The 22,342-nt window shown below is 38.3% G+C and overlaps 1 protein-coding gene across 3 annotated transcripts in view; it reads left to right on the top strand.

Moving 5' to 3' along the window:
• Sos1 (SOS Ras/Rac guanine nucleotide exchange factor 1) overlaps positions 1-22,342 on the top strand; it is an 81,630-nt gene that overhangs the window by 13,410 nt on the left and 45,878 nt on the right. For all 3 annotated transcript variants that reach the window (XM_055618812.1, XM_055618804.1, XM_055618795.1), the window contains exons 2-8: positions 5,380-5,505; positions 9,688-9,819; positions 11,119-11,283; positions 13,005-13,214; positions 16,103-16,246; positions 20,023-20,133; positions 20,207-20,305. In XM_055618812.1, the coding sequence (XP_055474787.1) occupies positions 5,380-5,505; positions 9,688-9,819; positions 11,119-11,283; positions 13,005-13,214; positions 16,103-16,246; positions 20,023-20,133; positions 20,207-20,305 (987 nt within the window). The remainder of the gene's footprint in view (positions 1-5,379; positions 5,506-9,687; positions 9,820-11,118; positions 11,284-13,004; positions 13,215-16,102; positions 16,247-20,022; positions 20,134-20,206; positions 20,306-22,342) is intronic.

Genomic DNA, 22,342 nt, shown 5'->3' with positions numbered 1-22,342 from the left:
CAGCAGCAGCAGCAGCAGCAGCAGCAGCAGCAGCAGCAGCAGCAGCACTCAAACTTCCTGTAAGATTGTGGCACATAGTAGGACAGTGGTGCCATGTCCTTAATTCATCTTTAAAACCCCAGCCAGTAATCAAAGCTCAGGTAGTCAAAGAATTTGTCACCTACATGTGAAACAAAGCACTTTTACTCGCTGAGCCATCTCCCTGGCTCCTCTTACCTTTTAAACTAACCCTAGAGTAAGGAGAGAAAGACCTAAAGCATCCACTGTGACTTAACAATTATAATACTGAGATCTGAACAATCAAATCTTTATTATTTGCTCTTATGATAAACATTTTGAGAATAGCAGCCTTGTTTCAAATTCTCTCATTATACTTAAGGCTGAGAAGATGGCTCAGGAGGTGACAGTACTTGTTCTGCATCCATTAGGACTTGGGCTCAGATCCCCAGAACCCACCTAAAAACAAAAACAAAACGCCAGGACGACTGGGCACTGGTAACCATTGCAGAGAGACAGGCTAGAGCTCTAGAGCTCACTGCCAGCCTATCCAAAATGGCGAGTTCACAGTTCAAGAAGAGACACTGTCTGAAGGCAATAAAGTGAGACACCAGCATCCTGCTCTGGTTTCTGCATATATATGCAATTGCACCGCAAAGAATGTACACATGCATACACACCCACACCCACCCACAGACACACCCACACACACAAAAGAACACCTAGGCTTTCTAAAGCCTTTTCAGAGAGACATTAGCTGGAGAGGGCTATTAAAGATTCATCAGTACTCAACACTATTTTCTGGCAGCTTACCCAAGAGTTCCCGAGTATCCTTGGATGGCTCATGTATCAGACAGATAGAAATTCATAAAGAATCTGGTAGGATTTACTGCAGATACAGTGAACCATCATGATTGAAGCCAGCTAGTCCTTATGGGTAGTTTAAAATTCATGAGGTGGCATCTTTCATTGAATATGGTGATTGTCTTACAAAAGGAATTGCTGTCACATGGAGTAAAATTCCTGTTCGTGTCTCTCATTGATTCTTCAGCGAGGCATTTTCTTTCAAAAAGGTGGGTGGGGACTCTGTTAACAAGGTAAGAACTGGCTCAACAGTAAGAGCATTTGCTGCTCTTCCAGAGGACCTGGGTTGGGTTTCCAAAACACACATGGCAGCTCGTGGTTTGTAACTCAGTTCCAGGGGATCTAGTGCCCACTTTGGCACCACAGGCACCAGGCACAGATGTGGGGCACATAGGCAAAACACTGATATACATTTAGAAAATATTTCTTATGAAGATTTACTTTTATTTTAATTACGTATATGCCTGTGTGTCAGTATGTGCCCATGGAGGCCAAAGGCTTTGGATCTCTTGGAGCTGTAGTTATAGATGGTTGTGAGCTGCCCAAAATTGGTGTTGGAAACTGAACCTGGATCTTCTTGACGAGCAGTATGCACTCTTAACCAGTAAACCATTTCTTTTAAGAAATGTATATAAATTGCACTTAAAGAAATTTGTCAAATTTATGATGTGTCAGTAAATATAAGATGTAATATTTCTGAAAACTACATTTAAAGGAAAATCCACATCTAGTTTAAAACATTTTAAAATTTGTTTTACCATCGGTCATCACACACACATACAAGCACACACACACCTCGGGTGGCTTCAGGAAGCTGTAATGAGATTTGTCAGTATAACCTATCCTGTATGGTCCTGCACAGTTTGGACTTTTGAGTCCCAGGTTTGACTGTGATAAAGCAGCATTTTTTTTTTCTGCATTAAGTGGTAAAATGTAATGCTACTTTTCTGTTTGCCTTAAAAAAATATCTTAGCCAGATCTTTCTTGGAAGAGTAAAGATCAGCTGGTGTAAATCTAGCAATTGGGACTTTGCTTGACTTTTACCCATGTTTTCAGTCAGAGGACTTGAAATGTGTCTTTTAAGGAAAGACCAAAATTTGTTGATCTCTTGCATGCATGAATTTTGTGAACCTAATTTGACAGAATAGATAATAACGATTGGTATCCAAAAATCTAGCAATACACTTGGCACCGTGCTTCATTCTCTGCAAGAAAAGTAATTTTCTGTCTGACTTACTTACCTAATAGGTTTTATTCAGCTTTTAGTAACTACCAGTAAACAAAATTATCAAACGTGAATTTCAAAAATGTTTACATAAAATACCAGAATTAACCAGCATTTGAATGTACTAGTATTGGAAACAGCTACTCAGCTATTGTTTTTAGTCATTATGTGGCTCTATATAATGAATTTCATTTTGCACAGTAAAAATGTCTATCTTAGTTTAAACTGATATCCTACATAGAATAGTTTCTGTTTGAAGGCATGCTCCTGGAATCAACCAAGTCCCTAGCCTATTGCCACAAAAGTATTTATGCCTTCACCTCTACAAAACAGAGGATTCAAGTACTTTCGGAATGCCAGAGGTTGGAGTCAAAACAGAAGAAAATAGATCTATAAATGTATGAACAAGGCCTTTCCTGATTGGAACTTCATTATCCACCTAGACTGATAGGAGAACACAAAATTACTACTCATTATTAGAGCTCCATTATCAAAGTGTAGTACCTGGAAAAGGGGTTGGTACACAGCAGAAAATAGAACCAATAATGTAAACAGTTCTTGTGTTTGACTCCTGTATAGCTAGCCCTTAACAGAGTGTATGTTGACTGAGGTGTAGCTAGTTGTGAGTGCCTGCCTAGCACCACACATACACACCTGTAGTTAACAGGATCTGAAGGCAGGAAGATCAGAGGTCTAAGGTGATCCTTGGCCACATTGTGAATCTGAGACCAGCTATAGGACTATATTATGTGTGATTCTGAGATCTTGAATAAATATGTTATCCATAATATTGGCATTTTTTTTTTCAGAATTACATCTCAGTGGACCTAGAGTTATTTATACTGTTTTACACACACACACACACACACACACACACACACACACACACACTTCTTTGAAAATACCATATATCTTCTAGTTTTTGTTGTTTGACTTTATAAAGTTTTAATGTTTAATTTGACATGTGTGAGCAATGGAAGTATTTCACAGATAATTTGAAATATGGGTTTTAAAACCAGGAGAGAGAGGGATAGTCTTGAAGTTATCTGGGTGATTGTTCAGAGTGTAGCTCTGATATTACTTGGGAGAATGGCAGGGAGCAGCAGACACATGTAAGAGGTGAAAGAAGGTGCAGAGAAGTAACCAGCAGAGACCCTAAAGTAGACTGCATCACTAGTATGTCTGTATGCTGGTGGTGAGGGGCATGCATGTAGTTTGGTGTGTACATGTCTGTACATGCATGTGGAGGATCGTTTCCTCAATTGCTTCTCTGCCTTCTTTATTTTTATTTGTTTTAAAGACAGGGTTTCACAGAGTAGCCCCTGGATGGTCTAGTATTTTCTGTGTATGCCAGGCTGGCCTTAAACTCCCGCAGCCAGAATTAAAGGCCTGTGCTTTGATAACTGGGTCTCTCCCTGAACCTGGAGCTCACTAATGGCTGGATAGTGTTTCGACTAGCTTTACCTCTCTGGTACAGGTATGACTGTACCATGCTTGGCAGTTTGTTTGTTTGTTGTTTATTATTATTGCAGCTTTTGGTTTTTAAGTTGGCTCTAGGCATTCAAACTTGGTCTCATGTTTACATGACAAACACTATGAGACCAAGGCCCCTTACTAATAACATTTAGAAAGGAATCTGGCTGATAGCCACTTAAAAGCATTGCTCTAAGTTGCGTAAGGATTCACTGCTAGTAAATTAGCCATAAGGATATAGGGTCTCTGAAAGACAGCTTGAGTCATCAAGGCGTGCAGCTAAATGTACAAAAGTACAACATGTTCCCAGAGTTTTAGAAAGGGTAATAGTATCATGCTGAATGTAGAGAGGAGTGAATTTATTATAGAACCCACATCGTGTTAGTGAATGGAAAGCACTGTATTTGAAACTCCAAATCCCCAACTCTCCATTATTTTAAGCTGTGTAGTCATCTAATAAAGTAGAAAACTTTGTAAACAAATTATAATTAGGTTGACAGCTAATATGTAGGATATAATTAAAAGTGTATAGGTAAACTGTTTCAGCTTCCAGGGCTGTTTATTCACCGGTAAAATCACTCCAGTTTAAAATATTCCCTTATGCAGTTTTGAGTTATTAAAATGTTATTTTTCTTCAAATATTTATCTCTAAAATTTATGTAAAGTGGATGTACATACTTCTTAAGAAAAATCATCATTAGCACACTTTTGCTAACAGCTTCACCCACCTTGAGGCTGTCATCCTCTCCATACTGATGCTTCTGTCAAGTGGGCTGTGTCGTAGAACATCACTTTCATGGCGTTTCATGGGAATGGCTTTTCTTGCCATTTATTTGGTGAGGAATAGTTCTGACCCACAGTGAGTGATAAAGGAATGCAAAATTGTTGTGCTGGTTATTAAAATGCTAGATTTGTACCGGTCAAGAGCCTTAAGTGAGTCTGAAAAAAGTCATGGAAAAATAAAGATTATTAAATGATCTTCCATCTTCTCACAGTATAGCAGACTAAATCACAAATTGTCAAAAGTGCCCATTTGAGGGTCTTGCCTTTCTCTCTCTGTATCTCTGTGTGTACAAATAGAGGTGAGAGGACACTTTTGTGGATGTAAGGTCTTACTTTCCACCTTGAGGCAGGCAAATGGGGTCTCTTCCTCCTGGTGGTCCGAGTCCTCCAGGCTCGCTGGCCTGCTGGGTTCTTAGCAGCGCTGCTGTCTCAGGCTCCCATCTAGTTGCAGGAGTGCTGTGGTTACAAATGTCTAATTTGTATGTGGATCCAGCTCTTAGTCACCAAGCATATGCTTTTATCATCTGAGCCAGCTTCTTGGCCACATTTTGATATAGAGTGAAATGTGTTCACAAATCCTAAGTTGTATTATGTGTGCTTTGGTACTACTGGATGCTGGAGTTGACTAGTGAGCCTCAGGAAACATATCCTCCTGGGTCTTATCGTTGGGTGAGACAGGTAGAATTAAACAAAGGACAGAGATTGGCCAGAAGTCAATTCCATCCAAATAGAATGTTGAATGAATGTTCTAACTGGCTCTGGACAGGAATTCCACATAAAACAATGTTTTATCACCACCTTGGCCTCTCCTTCCTACTTCCCGTTTCTGCATTTCATTGCAAACTATAGTGTATGCAAAAATACTGAAATTACAGTTAGGTAAATGGATCTCCCAAAAGTATTAATAACATGCATGGTACATAAGGCTGGCAACAAAAGTTGAGAAGCCCCAATTTTTGGATAACATTTAATCTATTTGTAGGCTTGTCCACATTCTTTAGTACAAATGCACATAATAACTCACTTTTTGTTTATAGGTTCAGGGGCAAGTTCATCCTACTCTTGAGTCTAATGATGATGCTCTTCAGTATGTTGAAGAATTAATTTTGCAGTTATTAAATATGCTATGCCAAGCTCAGCCCCGGAGTGCTTCAGATGTGGAGGTATGGCAAATGACAACTTCTGTCCTCTAATGACTGTACGTGTTTCTAGCCTGTTTTGTTTGTTGTAATGACAGTCAATGAAGGAGAAAAGTGTCCTTCAGTTCATTCGTAGGTCTCTTAAACTTTGTGCTGGGTATATGGTAGCTTATTTATGCATCTTAGCTGTGAAACTTTCAGATTTTACTTTTTGGTTTAAATGAACAACTTCATGTTGCTACTAGAATGGTCTGAGACAAACACTCCCTATTAGTCCTGGCTGTCCTACAATTCACTATGCAAACTAGAATGGCCTTGAACTCAATATTTTTAAGAGTTGAATATATACGAATGTTTCATTCCAAAAACATTTCCTTTAAATTTCAGAGAGTCAAAGGGACAAAGATTGGAGTTCAAGTGAGGCAAATAAGTATCTAAGAACATTGAGGGTCAGAGGCATAGCTCATTGACTAGGATTAATGAAACCTTGGGTTCCATCCTTAGGGTCAGAGAGAGACAGAGATAGACAACACCAAGTAACAGGTTCTGGATGTAGAAAAAAATTTGTATTGGGTAATCCTCATTTCTTAACTCATTTACAGTACATTCTTTGTAAGGTTTTGTTTGTTTTTATGAGACAGGATGACATAATAGCTCGCAGTCTGGCCTTGAACTCAACTTGCTGTATAATCAAGAATGACTCTTGATCCTTCTGCTTCCACTTCCCAATTGCTGGGATTTCAAGAGTTTTCTACCAAGCCTGGCTGGTTTCTTCCCATTTCCACTTAATTGTAAAGTCATATTTTTATTCATAATTCCTTTGAAATACCTATTGGTGTTTCACAGGGATCTTGAGTAGCATGGCTTGCCTGACTCTATGTCACATTAACAATTTCAGTTGGATTTTCTTTTTGATTCCAGCTATGTTCTTTCATGGTTTGGCAGAATTGGGACTTACAGAAAGGGCTTACAAGTCTCACTTTGCTTATTATTCTGATATTGGTACATTCTAGAGATTTGCTATTCTGCTGACATTGCAAACACAAATCAAATTTTCTCATATATATTTACAGAACTATACTTGTCTAATTTTATCTTTAATTAATGGAGAAACTAGGAACAGAAAGCTATATAAATCCTAGTGTGTAGGTTTTGGGGATTGAGATAATACTTTACAAGATGTGAGAGTGTGGCAATAATAGAGATACCAGTCACTTATGTAATAAGCTTTATTATTTCTTTTTAAAATATTTTTATTATATTTAGTTATATGTATGTATACACATCTGTGTGTAGGTATGTACACAAGTACAGAGGCCAAAGGAGTTGGATCCCTGTCTTAGTTAGGGTTCCTACTGCTGTGATGAAACACCATGACCAGAAAGCAAGTTGGGGAGAAAGGGGTTTCTTTAGCCTCCCCTATGTGATAGCATTGGAAAGAAGCCAGGATAGGAGCTCAGACAGGGCAGAAACCTGGAGGCTTCTTCCTGGTGTGCTTCCCATGCTTCCTCAGCCTGCTTGCTTTTAGAGCCAGCCCCGGGGATGGCACTGCCACGGTGAGCTATCTAGACTTTCCCCACCAATCACCAAATTATAAGAAAATGCCTTACAGGCTTGCCTACAGCCCTATCTTATAAAGGCATTTTCTCATTTGAGCTTCTGTCATCTCTGATGACTCTAAACTAACCAGTACAGTCTTCCTCCATCCGAAGTTCTAGGCAGTTGTGAGCTACCCGACATCAGTGCCAGGAGTCAAACTCTGGGCTCTTAACCACTGAAATTTTATAATTTCAAAGTAGTATTTTATAAATTTCTATATCTTACAACAGTTCTATAGGCTATCTTTTGCTTATGTGTTTGAAAATTGACCATTAGAAGAGAACAGACATAAGTGAAGATTGAAGAAAAAAAAATCAATTTTCTGGTGCTACAGAAATGCCTCTCTGGCCATGTGTTGACTGTGCAAACAGAAGTAAATGAGCAAGACTAGTGTGGTTCATCAAGTAAGGCAGAGGCTTAGTCAGGAAACTCTGTTTCAACTGAATTTCTGTATGAGGGTGCACTGTAAACCATTGAAGACTTATTGTTTGACTTTATTTGTATGTGAATGTACACATGTGATATGTGCATAAAGGGAACAGCTTTTGGGAGTTATTCATCTACCATGTGGGTTCTGGGGATCAAGCTCAGGCCATCAGCCATGGCTGCCAATGCCCTCACCAGTGTGGAGATTTGTTATTTTTTACTGCATTTTTTTTTTCTTGATTTATTTAAGTTCATAAACAAATTAACTTTTATTTTTATTGGTGTGGGAGGGTAGTGAGAGGAAGAGGGTATGTTAGTGCAGGCGTGCTTGCAGTGTGTATAAAAGTCAGAGGACAGCTTTTGGCATCTACTCTGTCCTGCCCTGTGGGTTTCTGAGACTAGGCGACTGACCTCATGTCATCACGATTGTGCAGCAAGAGTGTTTTACCTGCCGAACCATCTCACTAGCCAGAATGGAAGGCATTTTCCTGCCGTGCCATTTATACTTTGTTCTTACTCATCTTCTCCCTCATCTCTCCTGTCCCCTTTTTGCTGGCTTCTCTTCCCCCAAATAATCCTCCCTTCAACTCTCATGTCCTGGGTTTCATGGTGTTACTATGGATTGTGGCCTTAGAGTACTCACTGGAGGGCTGGAGAAAAGCTGCAGCTCCTTGACAACACTTACTGGGATGGGACACGAAGCTCTGGGTGCTCCTTTGTGTCCCTTCCCCAGCCGTCCCAGCCATTTGCTCTGCCACCATATGAACCTTTGTATTGCCTTTATCACACAGTACCGCAGCAAATTTGCTACTTTAATTTTTAACTACGGGAATTCCTTTGACTTGTAACTTAATTAAAACATGAACAGCCTTGAATATAGAATGAAGGCAGGATTAGATAAGCGCTCATAAATCTGCCCCTCAGATGTGCGAACAGCATGTACTCCTGCCTCATGCCCAGCTCGAGAGAATCTGTAGACATTTATTTACTGATAAAAACTGCATTCAGGTTTGCATTCAGGGGCCACGCTCATCAGCTCATCCAGTTGTACATACTGCTGGTGAATACTGAGCATCTATTGAAGGTTCGTAATAGCGCCCTCTACTGGCTCTAACTGAGGTATACGTAAGTAGGTTTTAAACACCTGAAGAGAGCTAATAGGGAGTTACCTTAAAGTAGGATATCAAGCTATTATAACAGCTCATTCTTTAACTTTCAATTATATCTTTAATTGAATTACTTCTAGATGTTAGATTTGAAGTAGTCTGCTAAAAATGGATCAGTGCTTTAAAGATAGGTACACTGTTGCCCATGCAGGTTTAATGACCTGTAGATAGTTTTGAGGGTAAATACTCTCACATGGTGGGTGATGGAAAAAATCTTTGAGGTTTTAATTGGAAATGCTACTTGAATTTATAACTGGGATTAAAGTAAGGATGCAAGTAAATAAGAGTTTATTGGAGTTAGTATTTGCTAAATAAGTGTAGGTCTCTGTTGGGTTTCAGACCTGGAAGAAGCTGTCGAGGTACCTTTTTAACCAAAGCATCCAGGATCCAGTTTCTCCCAGCATCCCTTAGTCCTTACCTGTTATAGGGGGATGCCAGCCATAGCCTCTATCCTGAACTTTGCTGCCCAGTTAAGTTATATATAGGGCTGAGTTTATATATATATAACTTATATATATATATGTTATAATATAGGGCTGAGTTTCCCTATATAGTGCGCACACTCTCCCACTCCTGCTTTTCTGTTTTTCCCTGTATGGTGACTTCCCTGGCCCCTTTTCTTGAGACCAGTGAACCCACATAGAAAGCTGCCCCAATAAACCTGCATTTTAAAACTCTAGTCTACTCGAGTTGGCTCATTTCATTAGGCTGAAGAATGCTTATCATCCTCCTCCCTTGAAACTGTGAGAGTGCTGTAAAGTGACTTACCAGTTTTGCAGGCATCGTTAGTGAAGGTGAAGTTGAGGGCAGGATTTCCCTGGTGACAGAGTCTGTTCAGTCTTTTATTCACCTAATTAAGAAGCTAATACATAGACAACCACAGGATTTTTAAAGTTTCTCTTTACAGTGGAAATTATGTGGAAAGCTCAACCTTGTAGATTTTTTATTTAAAAGTAAATTTTAACTGATGAACTATTTCATTTGTTGCTTAGTTATTATTTTCTTATTTTCTAAGGAACGTGTTCAAAAAAGTTTCCCTCATCCAATTGATAAGTGGGCAATAGCTGATGCCCAGTCGGCCATTGAAAAGAGGAAGAGAAGAAACCCTTTATCCCTGCCAGCAGAAAGAATTCATCACTTATTAAGAGTAAGCTGCATACTGCCATCTTACTTTGAAAAGCAAAATAACTGAACAGTAAAACCCTTTTAAGTTCTCCAGGGGTTCATGTGGGAAGGGGTACAGTGATAATGAGTATAGACTGGGCAGAGTGATTGAATGGAATTTCATACCAATAGAAAGAAACAAATTGAGGAGATCCGGAAAAGTTATATTGTGGATTTTGTTTACACCATGGTTGCTAGAAAATAGAATTTGTAAAATTTCTCTCTTGCTAATCAGATCTAAGTGTCCCATACCATACACTTTTAAAATCTGTTAGCATTTTGTGTAGGACTATTTGAGCCTGCAGTGGGTATCTGTGTTCTTGTGGAACAAAAATTCCCTAAAGATTACTTAATCAAGCCAGTCCTCCTCCTTAAACTTTAATTGATCACTTTAATCGTCCCAGAACTAGACTAGTGCTAAAAATCCTAATAATGCTGATTTTGTTTATTGTGACAAACAAATTAACTCTCAGTCACATACACACACACACACATACCTTATTACAATATTTAAAACCATAGTGAAAGTTTCTCTGCTATTTTTCCCCTTTGAGACATGTTCTTACTTTATTGCCCAGATTGGTACTGGCCTGAGATTTGTTATCCTCCTGCTTTTGCCTCCTGAGTGCTAGATTTAAAGGTGTACATTGCTATACCTGACTGACTTTTATTTTCTTCTCTCTCGTTTAGAACTCATCTTTCCTTAGGAATTTTTAGCCCCCCAAAGAACATACTCTCTATTAAGTCTAGTAATAGGATTATTTAATATGCTTAGTAGCACATAACATGGTTTTTTGTTTGTTTTGTGTTTTCATAGAAAGCCAAGAATGTTCCATAAGGCCCTAGGTTTCTTGGGAAAGGATAGAGGTATAAGACTAATATATTCCTGGATGTCAATATTTTATCACTCTTATTTGGTATGAAAAATGATTTTGTGTAATTTCTTTCAGGCATTACTGGTTGGTAAGAGACCATTTGCTCCCTCACCAAACTTAGACTCTGTGGCTTAGGGCCTTACTGAGTAATGGGCACTGTTCCAATACTGTGTAGGATCGGGGACAGTTCTGCTTCCTTTTTCTGAGAGAGAGATGGAAAGAATTTTAAATATATAGGCATGCCTATATATATTTCTCATGATTGAACCAGTGAAACAAATTATTAAATGTTGGTAATGACAGGCTTCAGTAAAAGTTAAGCCAAGCTGTATGTTTTTTATTTTTTAATTGGTGTATTAAATTTACTGTATATGATGTTTAAACATGCTTTCCTTTTAATTTTTCAGGAGGTCCTAGGTTATAAAATTGACCACCAGGTTTCTGTTTACATAGTAGCAGTATTAGAATACATTTCTGCAGATATTTTAAAACTGGTGGGGAATTATGTAAGAAATATACGGCATTATGAAATTACAAAACAAGACATTAAAGTGGCAATGTGTGCTGATAAGGTAGGAGAATCAGCTTCTGTGTGTTCTATTTATAAACTTTACTTATGGTTTATTAGAGGCTAATGTACTTCTCAGAAAGAATAGAGTTGTGCACTGCACTGTGCTGGGGGAGTCCCAATAGTCTCATAGCAGTGCACCCAGGTTGTTTATGGTATAGGAAGGTAGGGGGGAGGGTAGGGGGGAGGGTGGAGGGGAGGGTAGGGGGAGGGTAGGGGGTATTTAAATGGCTGTGCAGGGAAGAAGATCTTTTCTGATGGCATTCTACTCCACTTTCCTCATGCTCTGGCCTTTCTGGTTTCTGAATCTGGTTAGTGTTTATTCTCATAGAATAATCTAGAGTGAAAGAAATGACCTAGTTTGAAGAATTACAAGTGTTTTGATATTTTTAAATGGAGATGAAAATTTGGTATTCCTGATTTCAACTGGTAATAAAATACAAAATGTTTACTACTTTGTTTTAAATGTGTATGTGTGCACTTACATTAGTTTATGTGTGTAATGTACATGCAGGGATTCAGAGAAGCCAGAGTTGGGATTAGGGCTCCTGGAAATGGAGTTACAGATGGTTTATGATTCTGGGAACTGAACTCAGGTGCTCCGTGAGAGCAGTAAGTGCCTTTAATGGCTGATTGACCTCTTCAGCCCACTTGCTACTTAAAAAACAAAATAAAACAAAACTTTAAAAAAAAGATGCATTTTTATATGTTTATGTATGTGGCACATGGGGAGCAGTTTCTGGGCACAAGAGCACAGCTGTCTGCAAACCTAGAAGAGGCCTCAGAGCCCCTGAGATAAGCCAGTTCTGAACTGGTTGGTGGGAACTGAAGGCAGTCGGTGTTCTTAACCGCACAGCTCTCTATCTAGCCCTTCTCCTTGCTTCTTTTTAATGAATCATACGAGTAAAATATTTTTGAGTTATCTGTTATATGCTCATACAGAAATGAGATGCAGAAAAACATGTTTTAAAAGGGGCTGGGATATATTTAATTGGTAAAGTCATGCCTAGAATGTATAAAGTCCTGGGTTTGTTTCCCAGTACTTCATAAACTGAACATGATGTGCTTGTTTGTCATCTCAGCACTCACCTATGGAGACAGAAGGATCAAAAATGTAAGGCTAACTTAGTGAACTTGTTGCCAGCTTTGGTTATATGAGACCATGTTTCTAAAGCTTAAAAATTTTTAAAAAAACTAGGCTCCAAAGTTGTTGAAAGGTGACTTATATTGTAGCCTACCGTAAAATATATTATAGTGACACTTGAGAAGTCCACAAGAAGGGGAAGGATGAGTTTCAATAAGAGGAATAGTGGTAAACTTTTTGAAGAAAATTGTTTTTTTTAATGTGTATGGGTGTTTTACCTGCATATATGTCTGTCAATATGTTCATGCCCGGTTGCTGTGGAGGCCAGAAGAAGGCATTGAATTCCCTGGAAGTGGAGTTAAAGAAGATGTGAGCCACCATGTGGGTGCTAGGAATGGAGCCAAGGTCCTCCAGAAGAGCACCAATTGCTCTTAACCTCTGAGCCATCTCTTCTTTCTAGCCCAGTACAAAGAATTCTTAGGGACACTTTGTCTTCTGATTCCCCCCCCCCCATACACACACACAATGGCATGTGTATGCCCCCTCATGAAGGAAAAGAATGAATTCCTAGAACATTTAACTTTCACATTAGACTACATTATTATTTCACACTTTTTTTTTTTAAATCTCTAACTACATAGGTATTGATGGATATGTTTCATCAAGATGTAGAAGATATAAATATCTTATCTTTAACTGATGAAGAGCCTTCCACCTCAGGAGAGCAAACTTATTATGATTTGGTAAAAGCATTCATGGCAGAAATTCGACAATATATAAGAGAATTAAATCTAATTATAAAAGTTTTTCGAGAACCCTTTGTCTCTAATTCCAAATTGTTTTCATCTTATGTAAGTATATTTCTACTATTTTTGTATGTGTTGTTACATTTTACTTCAAATTTAAACTTACATAATTCATAACTTTTAATTTGTCAATTTTTTTAAAGTTGTGGGACTTATTCATGATCACAAATAAAGTGCTACAGCAGTTTCAAGAGATTAAACATCAGAAATTGAAAGAGAAAATCTAAACTAGACTAATTATGTAAGTGAAAATGAATTCACATAAGAATCCATTTATTTCAAGGAATAAAGCCTCTTGTTTAAGTGGAAGATCTTTTTGATTCAGTTGACTCATTTAGCTAATACTTATAAGCAGCATCTGTACTGTTGGACAGCATATTGAGATGAGTCCTCTCTAGTCAGGGCGGAGCTAGAAACATAAATGTAGTCCAGTGTGGTGAGCGTCATAATAGAACTGGACCAGCGGTATTACTGGGAGCATGAAGAAACTAAAATTTGGACAAGAGATAGTGCCCCAAACCTCACTCACCATAAAGTGCTTCCTGAGGAGGACACAGGAGTGGGCTTTGGAGCTCAGCTTTCACCAATGAGTGACGAATAAATGGCAAAGGAGCAGGGGCTGAGGGCAGCCCAGTGGCAGAGCGCTTGTCTACTCTGCATATGATACCCTACCCTAGGTTCAACTTCCACCACTACAAAAATTAAGTGGATTTTATATGTTTGTAAATATGCTAAGCCCTATTTATTGAGTTAGGTGTATGAAATGCACAGCATTTAAACTGTTTCATTAAATTTGCTTTTAAGAAAATGTGAAGGAGAGATAAAGATGTCTTAGACAAAAATCAACAACCAAAAGTTGCTAAATGGTGTTCAGTATCATCAGAAAAATAAAAACCAAAAGCATAGTGAGATACTTCTGCACACTTATTAGAAAGACTTAAAGAATCAGATACTGAGAAGAGTGAAGAATGACTGCTCATGGCTTTGTAAAACTTCCATGTTACTTGTGAAATATAAACTAGTAAGGATTTAAAATTGACTTTTTGTAATACGCTACTATATTTTATGACAATTCTATTAGTATTTTGCTTAGAAGAAACAAAAACAAGTCCATACCAAAATAGCAGCTTTATTTTATAGTTCAAAACTAGAAATAATTCAGTGCCTACCAAAGGTGAAGAGATAGAGAAATTGTGATTTGCTCATACAGTGGATGGCTACTCACCAAGAATAAAGAATGAGGTACTTATGCATACACTCACACAGCTTAATTTCCGGAAAAATGAGCAGAGAAGCTGGACCCATAAGACTTGTTTCCACTTACCAAATATTCTGGAAAAAATAACTGTCTAGTCACAGGAAGTAGAACACTGTTTTCTGGCAGTGAGGATGGTGAGAGGTGATACAAATGAGACATAATGGAACTTTTTTTTTTAAATATATTTTTATTTTATATTATGTGTGATTGTTTTCCTGTGAAGGCCAGAAGAGGGCACTGGCTCTCCTTGGGCTAGAGTTATAGCTGATTGTGAGCTGCTGTGCAGGTTCTGGGACCTGAATCCTGGTCCTCTGGGAGAGCAGTCAGTGCTGTTAACTGCTGCATCATCTCTCCAGCTCCCATAAGGAAACTTTTTTTTTTTTTTTTAACATAAGGAAACTTTTTAAGACAAGAAAATGTTGTGGATAGTGGCTATGTTGAGGTGTAAAAGGGGAATAACTGCATACAACCTCACCAAAAAAAAAAAAAAATACATTTCAAGTAGGTATATCTCACTGCATACAAACCATATCTCAAAATTGACAGAAATAAAAATCACTGCTAAAATAGTAATCAGCGGATTTTAATACAACAGTATAAAATTATATGGTCTCAGAGACTATGTTACATCCTGTATGAAATGGCCAATTTATTAGTGTCAGTGTAATAATATTTCACGTTTGTATAGAATGTTCAGAATAGGCAGATGCACAGAGACTGAGAGTAGAACAGTGGCTGCAGAGACTGTGAATGAACAGAATGGAAAATTACTCTTGTTAATGAGTTTAGGTTGTCCTTTGCGGTGAAGACCTTAGTCTAAGTATGCTGAAAGCCACTGAGTAGTAAATGCATTTTATAGTATACTAATATGGTCCACACAGAGAAAGATATACCTACGTTAAATATACCTTTTGGTGAGAGTTTATGCATTCATTTCTCCTTATTTAACCCTGCCATTGTCAAGATACAAAATACTTTCTTATACAAGACAATTTCTTTTTTTCTTTTATCTTTTTTCTTTATGTTTTGGGTTTTTTTTTTTTTTTTGAGACAAGTTTTCTCTGTATGGCTGTGGCTATCCTGGAATTCACTTTGTAGACCAGGCTGGCCTCGAACTCAGAGATCCGCCTGCCTACCTGAGCACTAGGATTAAAGGCAGGCGCCACCACCACCCAGCATTAGACAATTTCTTTATATCCTGTCCACATTAACTCTCACCATCCTCACTCCCAGAAAACCAGTTATTTTATGATACATTAATTACATCTCAATAGAAGAATTATATGGATGTTACACAGAAAACAAAAGAATTTCAGTGTTTTGAGTAGACTATTCAAACATTCCTTCATTTTTCCATTACATGTCTGGGTAAAATTATGTATCTGGATAAAACTATAGTATTTTTCATATACTTCAACCGAAATGTTGTATCACCACAGATTTAATGCAGACACAGCAAGATACTATTGACCTCTGTTAAACTCTGTATTGAAGATTTGTAAAAAGAGTATGAAGATGTTCTAAAACAAAATGATTGGCAGAGAAATATATTTAATTGTATATCACTAAAAAAGAAATTTTGAAGTATTTTATTATAAGCCATTAAAATTCCTCTAAAAAGATATCTTCTTATTCAAAATGACTGAATTAATATTTCTTTCCCTTGTCTCCACAGGATGTAGAAAATATATTTAGTCGTATAGTAGATATACATGAACTTAGTGTAAAGTTACTGGGCCATATAGAAGACACTGTAGAAATGACAGATGAAGGCAGTCCCCACCCATTAGTAGGAAGCTGTTTTGAAGACTTAGCAGAAGTAAGTATGACAATTATATAGCAAAAGGAGTCTGTGTATAAGTCTACATTTGCAATAAAATGGGGTTCATAATTCCCATTTCTAGTAAGTGACAAGTAGTTAACTGATAAATGCATTATTTCTCCTTTCTTGTAGTCACTGTCAACATTTATTATTGTTTTCAAACAGAGAAAAAGTTATCAAACACTACAGCCAAGCTTTTCACTGACTCACTGGCTTGCCGGGTCTTTCTGTGAAAGACTCAAAGTGAGTCAGTGAAAAGCTTGGCTGTAGGGCCTCACTACTTAGAGCTTACTGCACGAGCACTGCTGTTTGTTACTTGTGTGGCTCCAGGCAAGTTACTAATATTCTGCTTCTCTCTATACGTTGATAAAGGATTATACATTAGCAACAGTCAAGTATTTTTTTGTACAGAGTAAGGTAACTTTCTTAGATATGTGGCTAATTCCCTTTACAAGTAAAATAATCAGTGTGTGATAGCCACATTAGTCTTTAGAACTAAAGCAATAAAGTGGCTAGAAAGCTCAGGTCCATGGCCCAGATAGTTCAGATACTATGAGAAGTCTGGTAAGCATGACTATTCAAATGCTAACCTTGAGTTAGTTTTACTAAGTATTCACTGGGAGGCATTTTGGAGTTTTTCACTCTTATTGCTTAGCCATTCTTTTATTCTAACTCTGAGCTTGTGGGAAAAGACAGGAGAGATGAACTGGGGATGTCGCCCTGTTCGGAAAGTCTCCCCAGCACATGTGAGGCCCTTGGTTCAGTCCCCAGGGCCATATGATCTGGGCATGGTGGTACATACCTTGTTACCCTGTGATCTCAGTAACAGGGAGGTGGATGCAGGAAGTATCAGAAGGTCAGTGTCATTCTCAGAGCAAGTTGGGTGTCATGCTAAAGCTGTGTGAGTTATCTATTGCTGTGCTAAAACACCATGACCAAGAGCTACTTGGAGACAAAAAGGTTTATTTGGCTGACAGGTTATAATCTATCATCAGGGAAAGCCAAAGCAGGAACCCAGAGCAGGAACTGGAAGAGACTATAAAGGAATGCTGGTTACTGGCTTGCTCATCTTGCTTTCATACATAACCCAGAAGCCGTGTCCAGCGATGGCACCACCCACAGTGGGCTTGGACCTTCAACATCAATCATCCATCCAGCCCAATCATTTGGGGTTATTTTTCTCAGTTGAGGTTCCCTCTTCCTATTTGACTTGTTGACAAATGACTAACCAGACAGACAAAAACAATAATGTGGGTAGGAACCTCCAGGAGAATTCAGAACTGTCCCTAGTATAAAAGGACAAAAATGGAACAGAATAAGACAGGGTTGTCTTATTTGTAGTCAATATTTATTTAGCAAATACAAGAAAAATATGCTAAAAAATTATTGAAGTACACTGCAGTGTCTTAGAGAAAAGATTAGCATCTGTTATACATGTTATATATGCTGGCTGTTACGCATGCCAGAATATAGAGCATTAAAAGCAAAAGGTTCCATGTGGTAGAAGTACTCCGTAAGAAAGTAGGGCAGGTGAGACAGCCTGACCCATACAACTGCAGTCTTGACAGCCTAAGAATGGTCCCTGGGTACATCCCAGCCCTAGATTTCGACCCCTAGAACTTGGGGCAGAAAGAGAATGGAACCCAAAAGTTACCTTCTGACCTGTGCACACCTGTATAATAATAATTATTATTATTATATAATAATTTATTATTATTATTATTATTATTATTATTATTATACTAACAAGGTATCTAAGATCTTTGTTAAGAAAAATGTAAAATATTTAGGTTCATATGGAGTATACAAGTAAATGCTCCTGAGTACTGTTTCTATGGCTGGAAAAAACTCAATATTACATTGTTAGTCATCCCCATTACATTGTTAGTAGCTGATACATCAAGCTGATCCTTAATGTGTGAAATGAAGTGTGGTCTGCCTATAACTCTAGTGCTGAAGCCTAGGTTGTGTTGCAAGTTCTAGGATAGTCTGTGCTAGCACACAAGGAGATTCTATCTGCCCACCCAGAAGAGAAGAGATAGAATTGTCCAGAGGAATAGCAGATTGAGACTTGCTTTATCACATATTTAGATTTATTAAATAATAATATCAGAGTTACTACCAGTGTAGACAAGACAGTGAAACAGAGTGGAATTACGATCTTGGCATGTTGCACAGACAGCATTAATCAGTAGAGACAGAACAAATTAATAATTAAATCAGCTGAACCAGGGTATTAAGGAAGCAGGGTGGCTTGGACGTTACCTGCCACATTGTTCCTCATGGTGTCCCGAGCTCCAGCCTCAAGTGTTCAGACCTGGTGTTCTACTAGCTCTTTCTTAAGAAGTAGTTTAAAAAACAACATTAAAGGTGATTAATACAGAATTCGTATTATATATAAAATTATTTGTCTTATTCTTTGTCAGTACATTCTTCCACTTCTCTCTCTTTCCAGAATTAGCTTTCATAGATATGAATACTTGCTGGATTCTGAAGCTGTGTGTGTGTGTGTGCGCGCGCGCACGCGCGCATATGTATTTATGTGTTTCACATGTACTAAAGGTCAGAGGACAGTTTGTGTAAGTCTGTTCTATTCTTCCAATCTGTGGGTCCTAGGAATTGAACTAAGGTTGTCAGGCTTGTCAACAGGTGTCTTTACTCACTGGGCTGCCTCTATTTCTCCTAACAGTTTTATAAATGGAATAAGGCACTGGATTGAAGATGGGAAAGGTCCTATTCTCATGCTAAAATCAACACACCTATTCTGTATTGCCTCAGGAATCATCAGTACGCTTTTAGATCTAGCTATGAGATGTTAATGATGACTGGTGATATTAATGATGGTATTTTTTTTTGCAGTTTGGATTAAGTTTTATGAAAACAATTTTAGATGTTAGAAACTGTTACTTCTGATTTACAAAAGTAAATGTCCAACACTAAAAATATTTTTTTACTTATTTAAATATTTTTTACATATTTTTTTACCAGCCACACATGCTCCTGGTGCTCCTGGGAGCCAGAAGAGGGCATCAGATCTCCTGCAGCTAGACTTACGGATGGTTATAAGCCACTGTGGGTGCTGGGAACCAAGCCTGGGTTCTTCTGCAAGAACCGACAAGTGTTCTTAGCTGCTGTGCCATTTCTCCAGCTCCCTCCCACTATATCTGAGAAAATAAATATCTAACATCAGTATGCTTTTTTTTTAAAGACTTACTTTTTATGTGTATGGGTGTGTTGCATGTGTGCACAGATACATGCACCATATCCATGCATGCTGGGGTGGGTCCCCTGGAACTGGAATTAGAGATAGTTTTGAGCTGCCATGTGGGTGCTAGAATAACAGCCAGTGCTCTTCCTTAAGTGCTGAACCATCTCTCCAGACCCGTTAACGTCAGTGTTCTAAATGGTCATGTCTTATGTACCTAGTTATACACACCTACCATCTGCTGTCCAGGTGAAGCTGTGCTGTTCTCTAGAGCCAAGTGTGCCCACTCCAAGGACAGCTAGCTCCCCTGGAACCCTCAGCAGGGAAGCACCAGTGCATACCTTCCTGTTACTCAGAAGGAAGAGCTAATGCATTCTTTCACTTGAGAATATTAGATTTATCCTATTAAAATTATAACCACTCAGTTTTCATTTGGAGTCTTTAAAAGGAGTATGTTTCTGTAGATAAATGTTTGTAATTTAATATTCTGTGTGGTAGGTTGTTTATATTTTACCTTGGAGCAGGATCACTTATAATTATTTTTACTTTATTGTCTTTATTTCTTAAGGAACTGGCATTTGACCCATATGAATCATATGCTCGGGACATTTTACGGCCTGGATTCCATGACCGCTTCCTTAGTCAGTTATCAAAGCCTGGGGCAGCACTTTATTTGCAGGTACAGTGACTGTTAAATCAAATTGCATGATGTCAGAGAAGTAAACTAAAATTTAAATCACTTCCTTTTTTAGTCAATAGGCGAAGGCTTCAAAGAAGCTGTTCAGTATGTGTTGCCCCGGCTGCTGCTCGCCCCTGTGTACCACTGTCTGCATTACTTTGAACTTCTGAAGGTAAGGAGACATGCGTTCAGGTGACATTGCTGCCCCTTCACTTGTTATGTGAGTCTCCACATACTTTAGTGTGTGTTCATTTTCTTTGTGCAGCCGAGAAGCAATTTTAAGTAAATCTCCAAAGAATACCATGCTTTCTCTGACTTCACTACCAAACTGTAAAGCAATTGCCAAATTTTATTTTTAATCAAGTGGCCTTTTCGCTTAAATGGGTAATTTTTGAAATATATATATCCGAGTCTCCATTTGAGGACCTTAATATTTGCTGGGACTCTCATCAGGGGCCAATATGAAAATACAGCTAAAGTAATAAAGACTGTTCAATAAATTTTCATAGTTCAGCTTTGCAATCGTGTCTGTTAAACTCACTATTGTAGAAGCAGTGAATTTGTATACTAGTAAAAACTCTCCGTTTGATTATCATTCAAAATATTAAGTAATGAAATTTTATATAAGTAGCTATATAAAACTTTAAAAATTATTAATTTATAAGTAAAAATAAGAAGCTTTGATGAGGATTTGAAAGGCTATAAAATCCGAGCAGCATAATAATAAAAATTAAAGGCTGGCAAAGTGGCACTGTGGGAGGCAGTTATCACACAAGCATCACAACTGGAATTTGATCCCTGGAGCTCACATCAAGGTGGAAAGAGAGAACTGCTACCACAAAGTTGTTTTTGACCTCATGTACATGAATGCTCATACATACACACACACACACACACACACACACACACACACGTACACAAAGGAAACTTAAGGGATGGAAGATTTTTTTTTTTTTTTTTTAGACAGGATTTCTCTGTGTAGCCTTGGTTGTCCTGGACTCACTTTGTAGACCAGACTGGCCTGAACTCACAGTGACCCACTTGCCTCTGTCTCCCAGAGTGCTGGGATTATAGACATGCACCACCACAGCTGGCTCACTTGCTGCTCTTTAGAGACCCTGAGTCCAGTTTCTAGCACGCACGCTGGGCAGCTAACAAACCACCTGTAACTCCAGCTTCCAGGATATCCAGTGTCTTCCTCTGCCCCCTGTGGGTCCCTATACACATGGCCTACAAACAGACACATAATTCAAAATAGTTTTTTAAAGGAAAAGGTTAGTTGGGTATAGTTGCTCTTTCTTGGAGTTGCTCTTAACTTGGAGCTGTCCTGAATTCAGCCCACTGGGGGCACAGAGTTCATACTTGCCCCCAAGCCTGATTACTGGAGGTTGACTCCTGGATCACATGGTGGAAGGAGAGAACTGACTTCTGGAAACTGCCCTTCTCACCTGCCTCCATACCTGCACACGCACATGCACGCGAATTTGCTCTCTCTCTCACTCTAGATCTTTTTTTTTTTTTTTTTTTAAAGAGAATACTATTTAAAATAATCTGGGTATGAGGGATCAAACCTACAATACCAGCACTTGAGAAACTGAGGCAGGTGGATGACTGAATTTGAGGCCAGACACAGCTACACAGAGTGTTCTAAGCCAGTCTGGGCAACAGTATATGAGACTTTGACTTGAGGTGGGGGGTGATTTTATTATACAGATAATTAGGATTTCCAAAAATTATAGCTTGGTAATAAAAATTTAAGAACATCCTTCAGGACTTTAGGACTTAACATTTATCTTCTGCATGTATATCCCTGATTCATATTATGACTTAAATTACACTGCAAAGTGAATAGTATAAGGTATGGATAGTGCATGGAACAGGAAACTAATACACAGACTGAGTTTTTTTCTTTCTGGAGTCTTTTAGCATTAAAGCACTACATGCATTTTTATTTTGCATGTTTATACACAAGTACATGTACACACAACTTGCAAAGTTGGTTCCCTCCTGCCATCATTTGTGGCTCCTAGGGATCAAACTTAAACTCTTCTATCTATCAAGTCCTCTTGCCAGTCTGACTTGTACTTGAATTTGTATTTGTTGGTATGCTGTTCAGCTTATTTTCATTGAGCAGAATTTTCAAAGTGTATTATTGTATGTGTGTGGATAGGTGACACATATTTATGTGTGTGTGAGGGAAGTCATCATT

This window comes from Psammomys obesus, unplaced genomic scaffold (genome assembly GCF_907164565.1).
Source record: "Psammomys obesus unplaced genomic scaffold, mPsaObe1.curated_primary_1811, whole genome shotgun sequence".
NCBI lineage: Eukaryota > Metazoa > Chordata > Mammalia > Rodentia > Muridae > Psammomys > Psammomys obesus.
The sequence above is the reverse complement of the archived record's forward strand: the minus strand, read 5'-3'. Positions and strand labels throughout refer to the sequence as shown.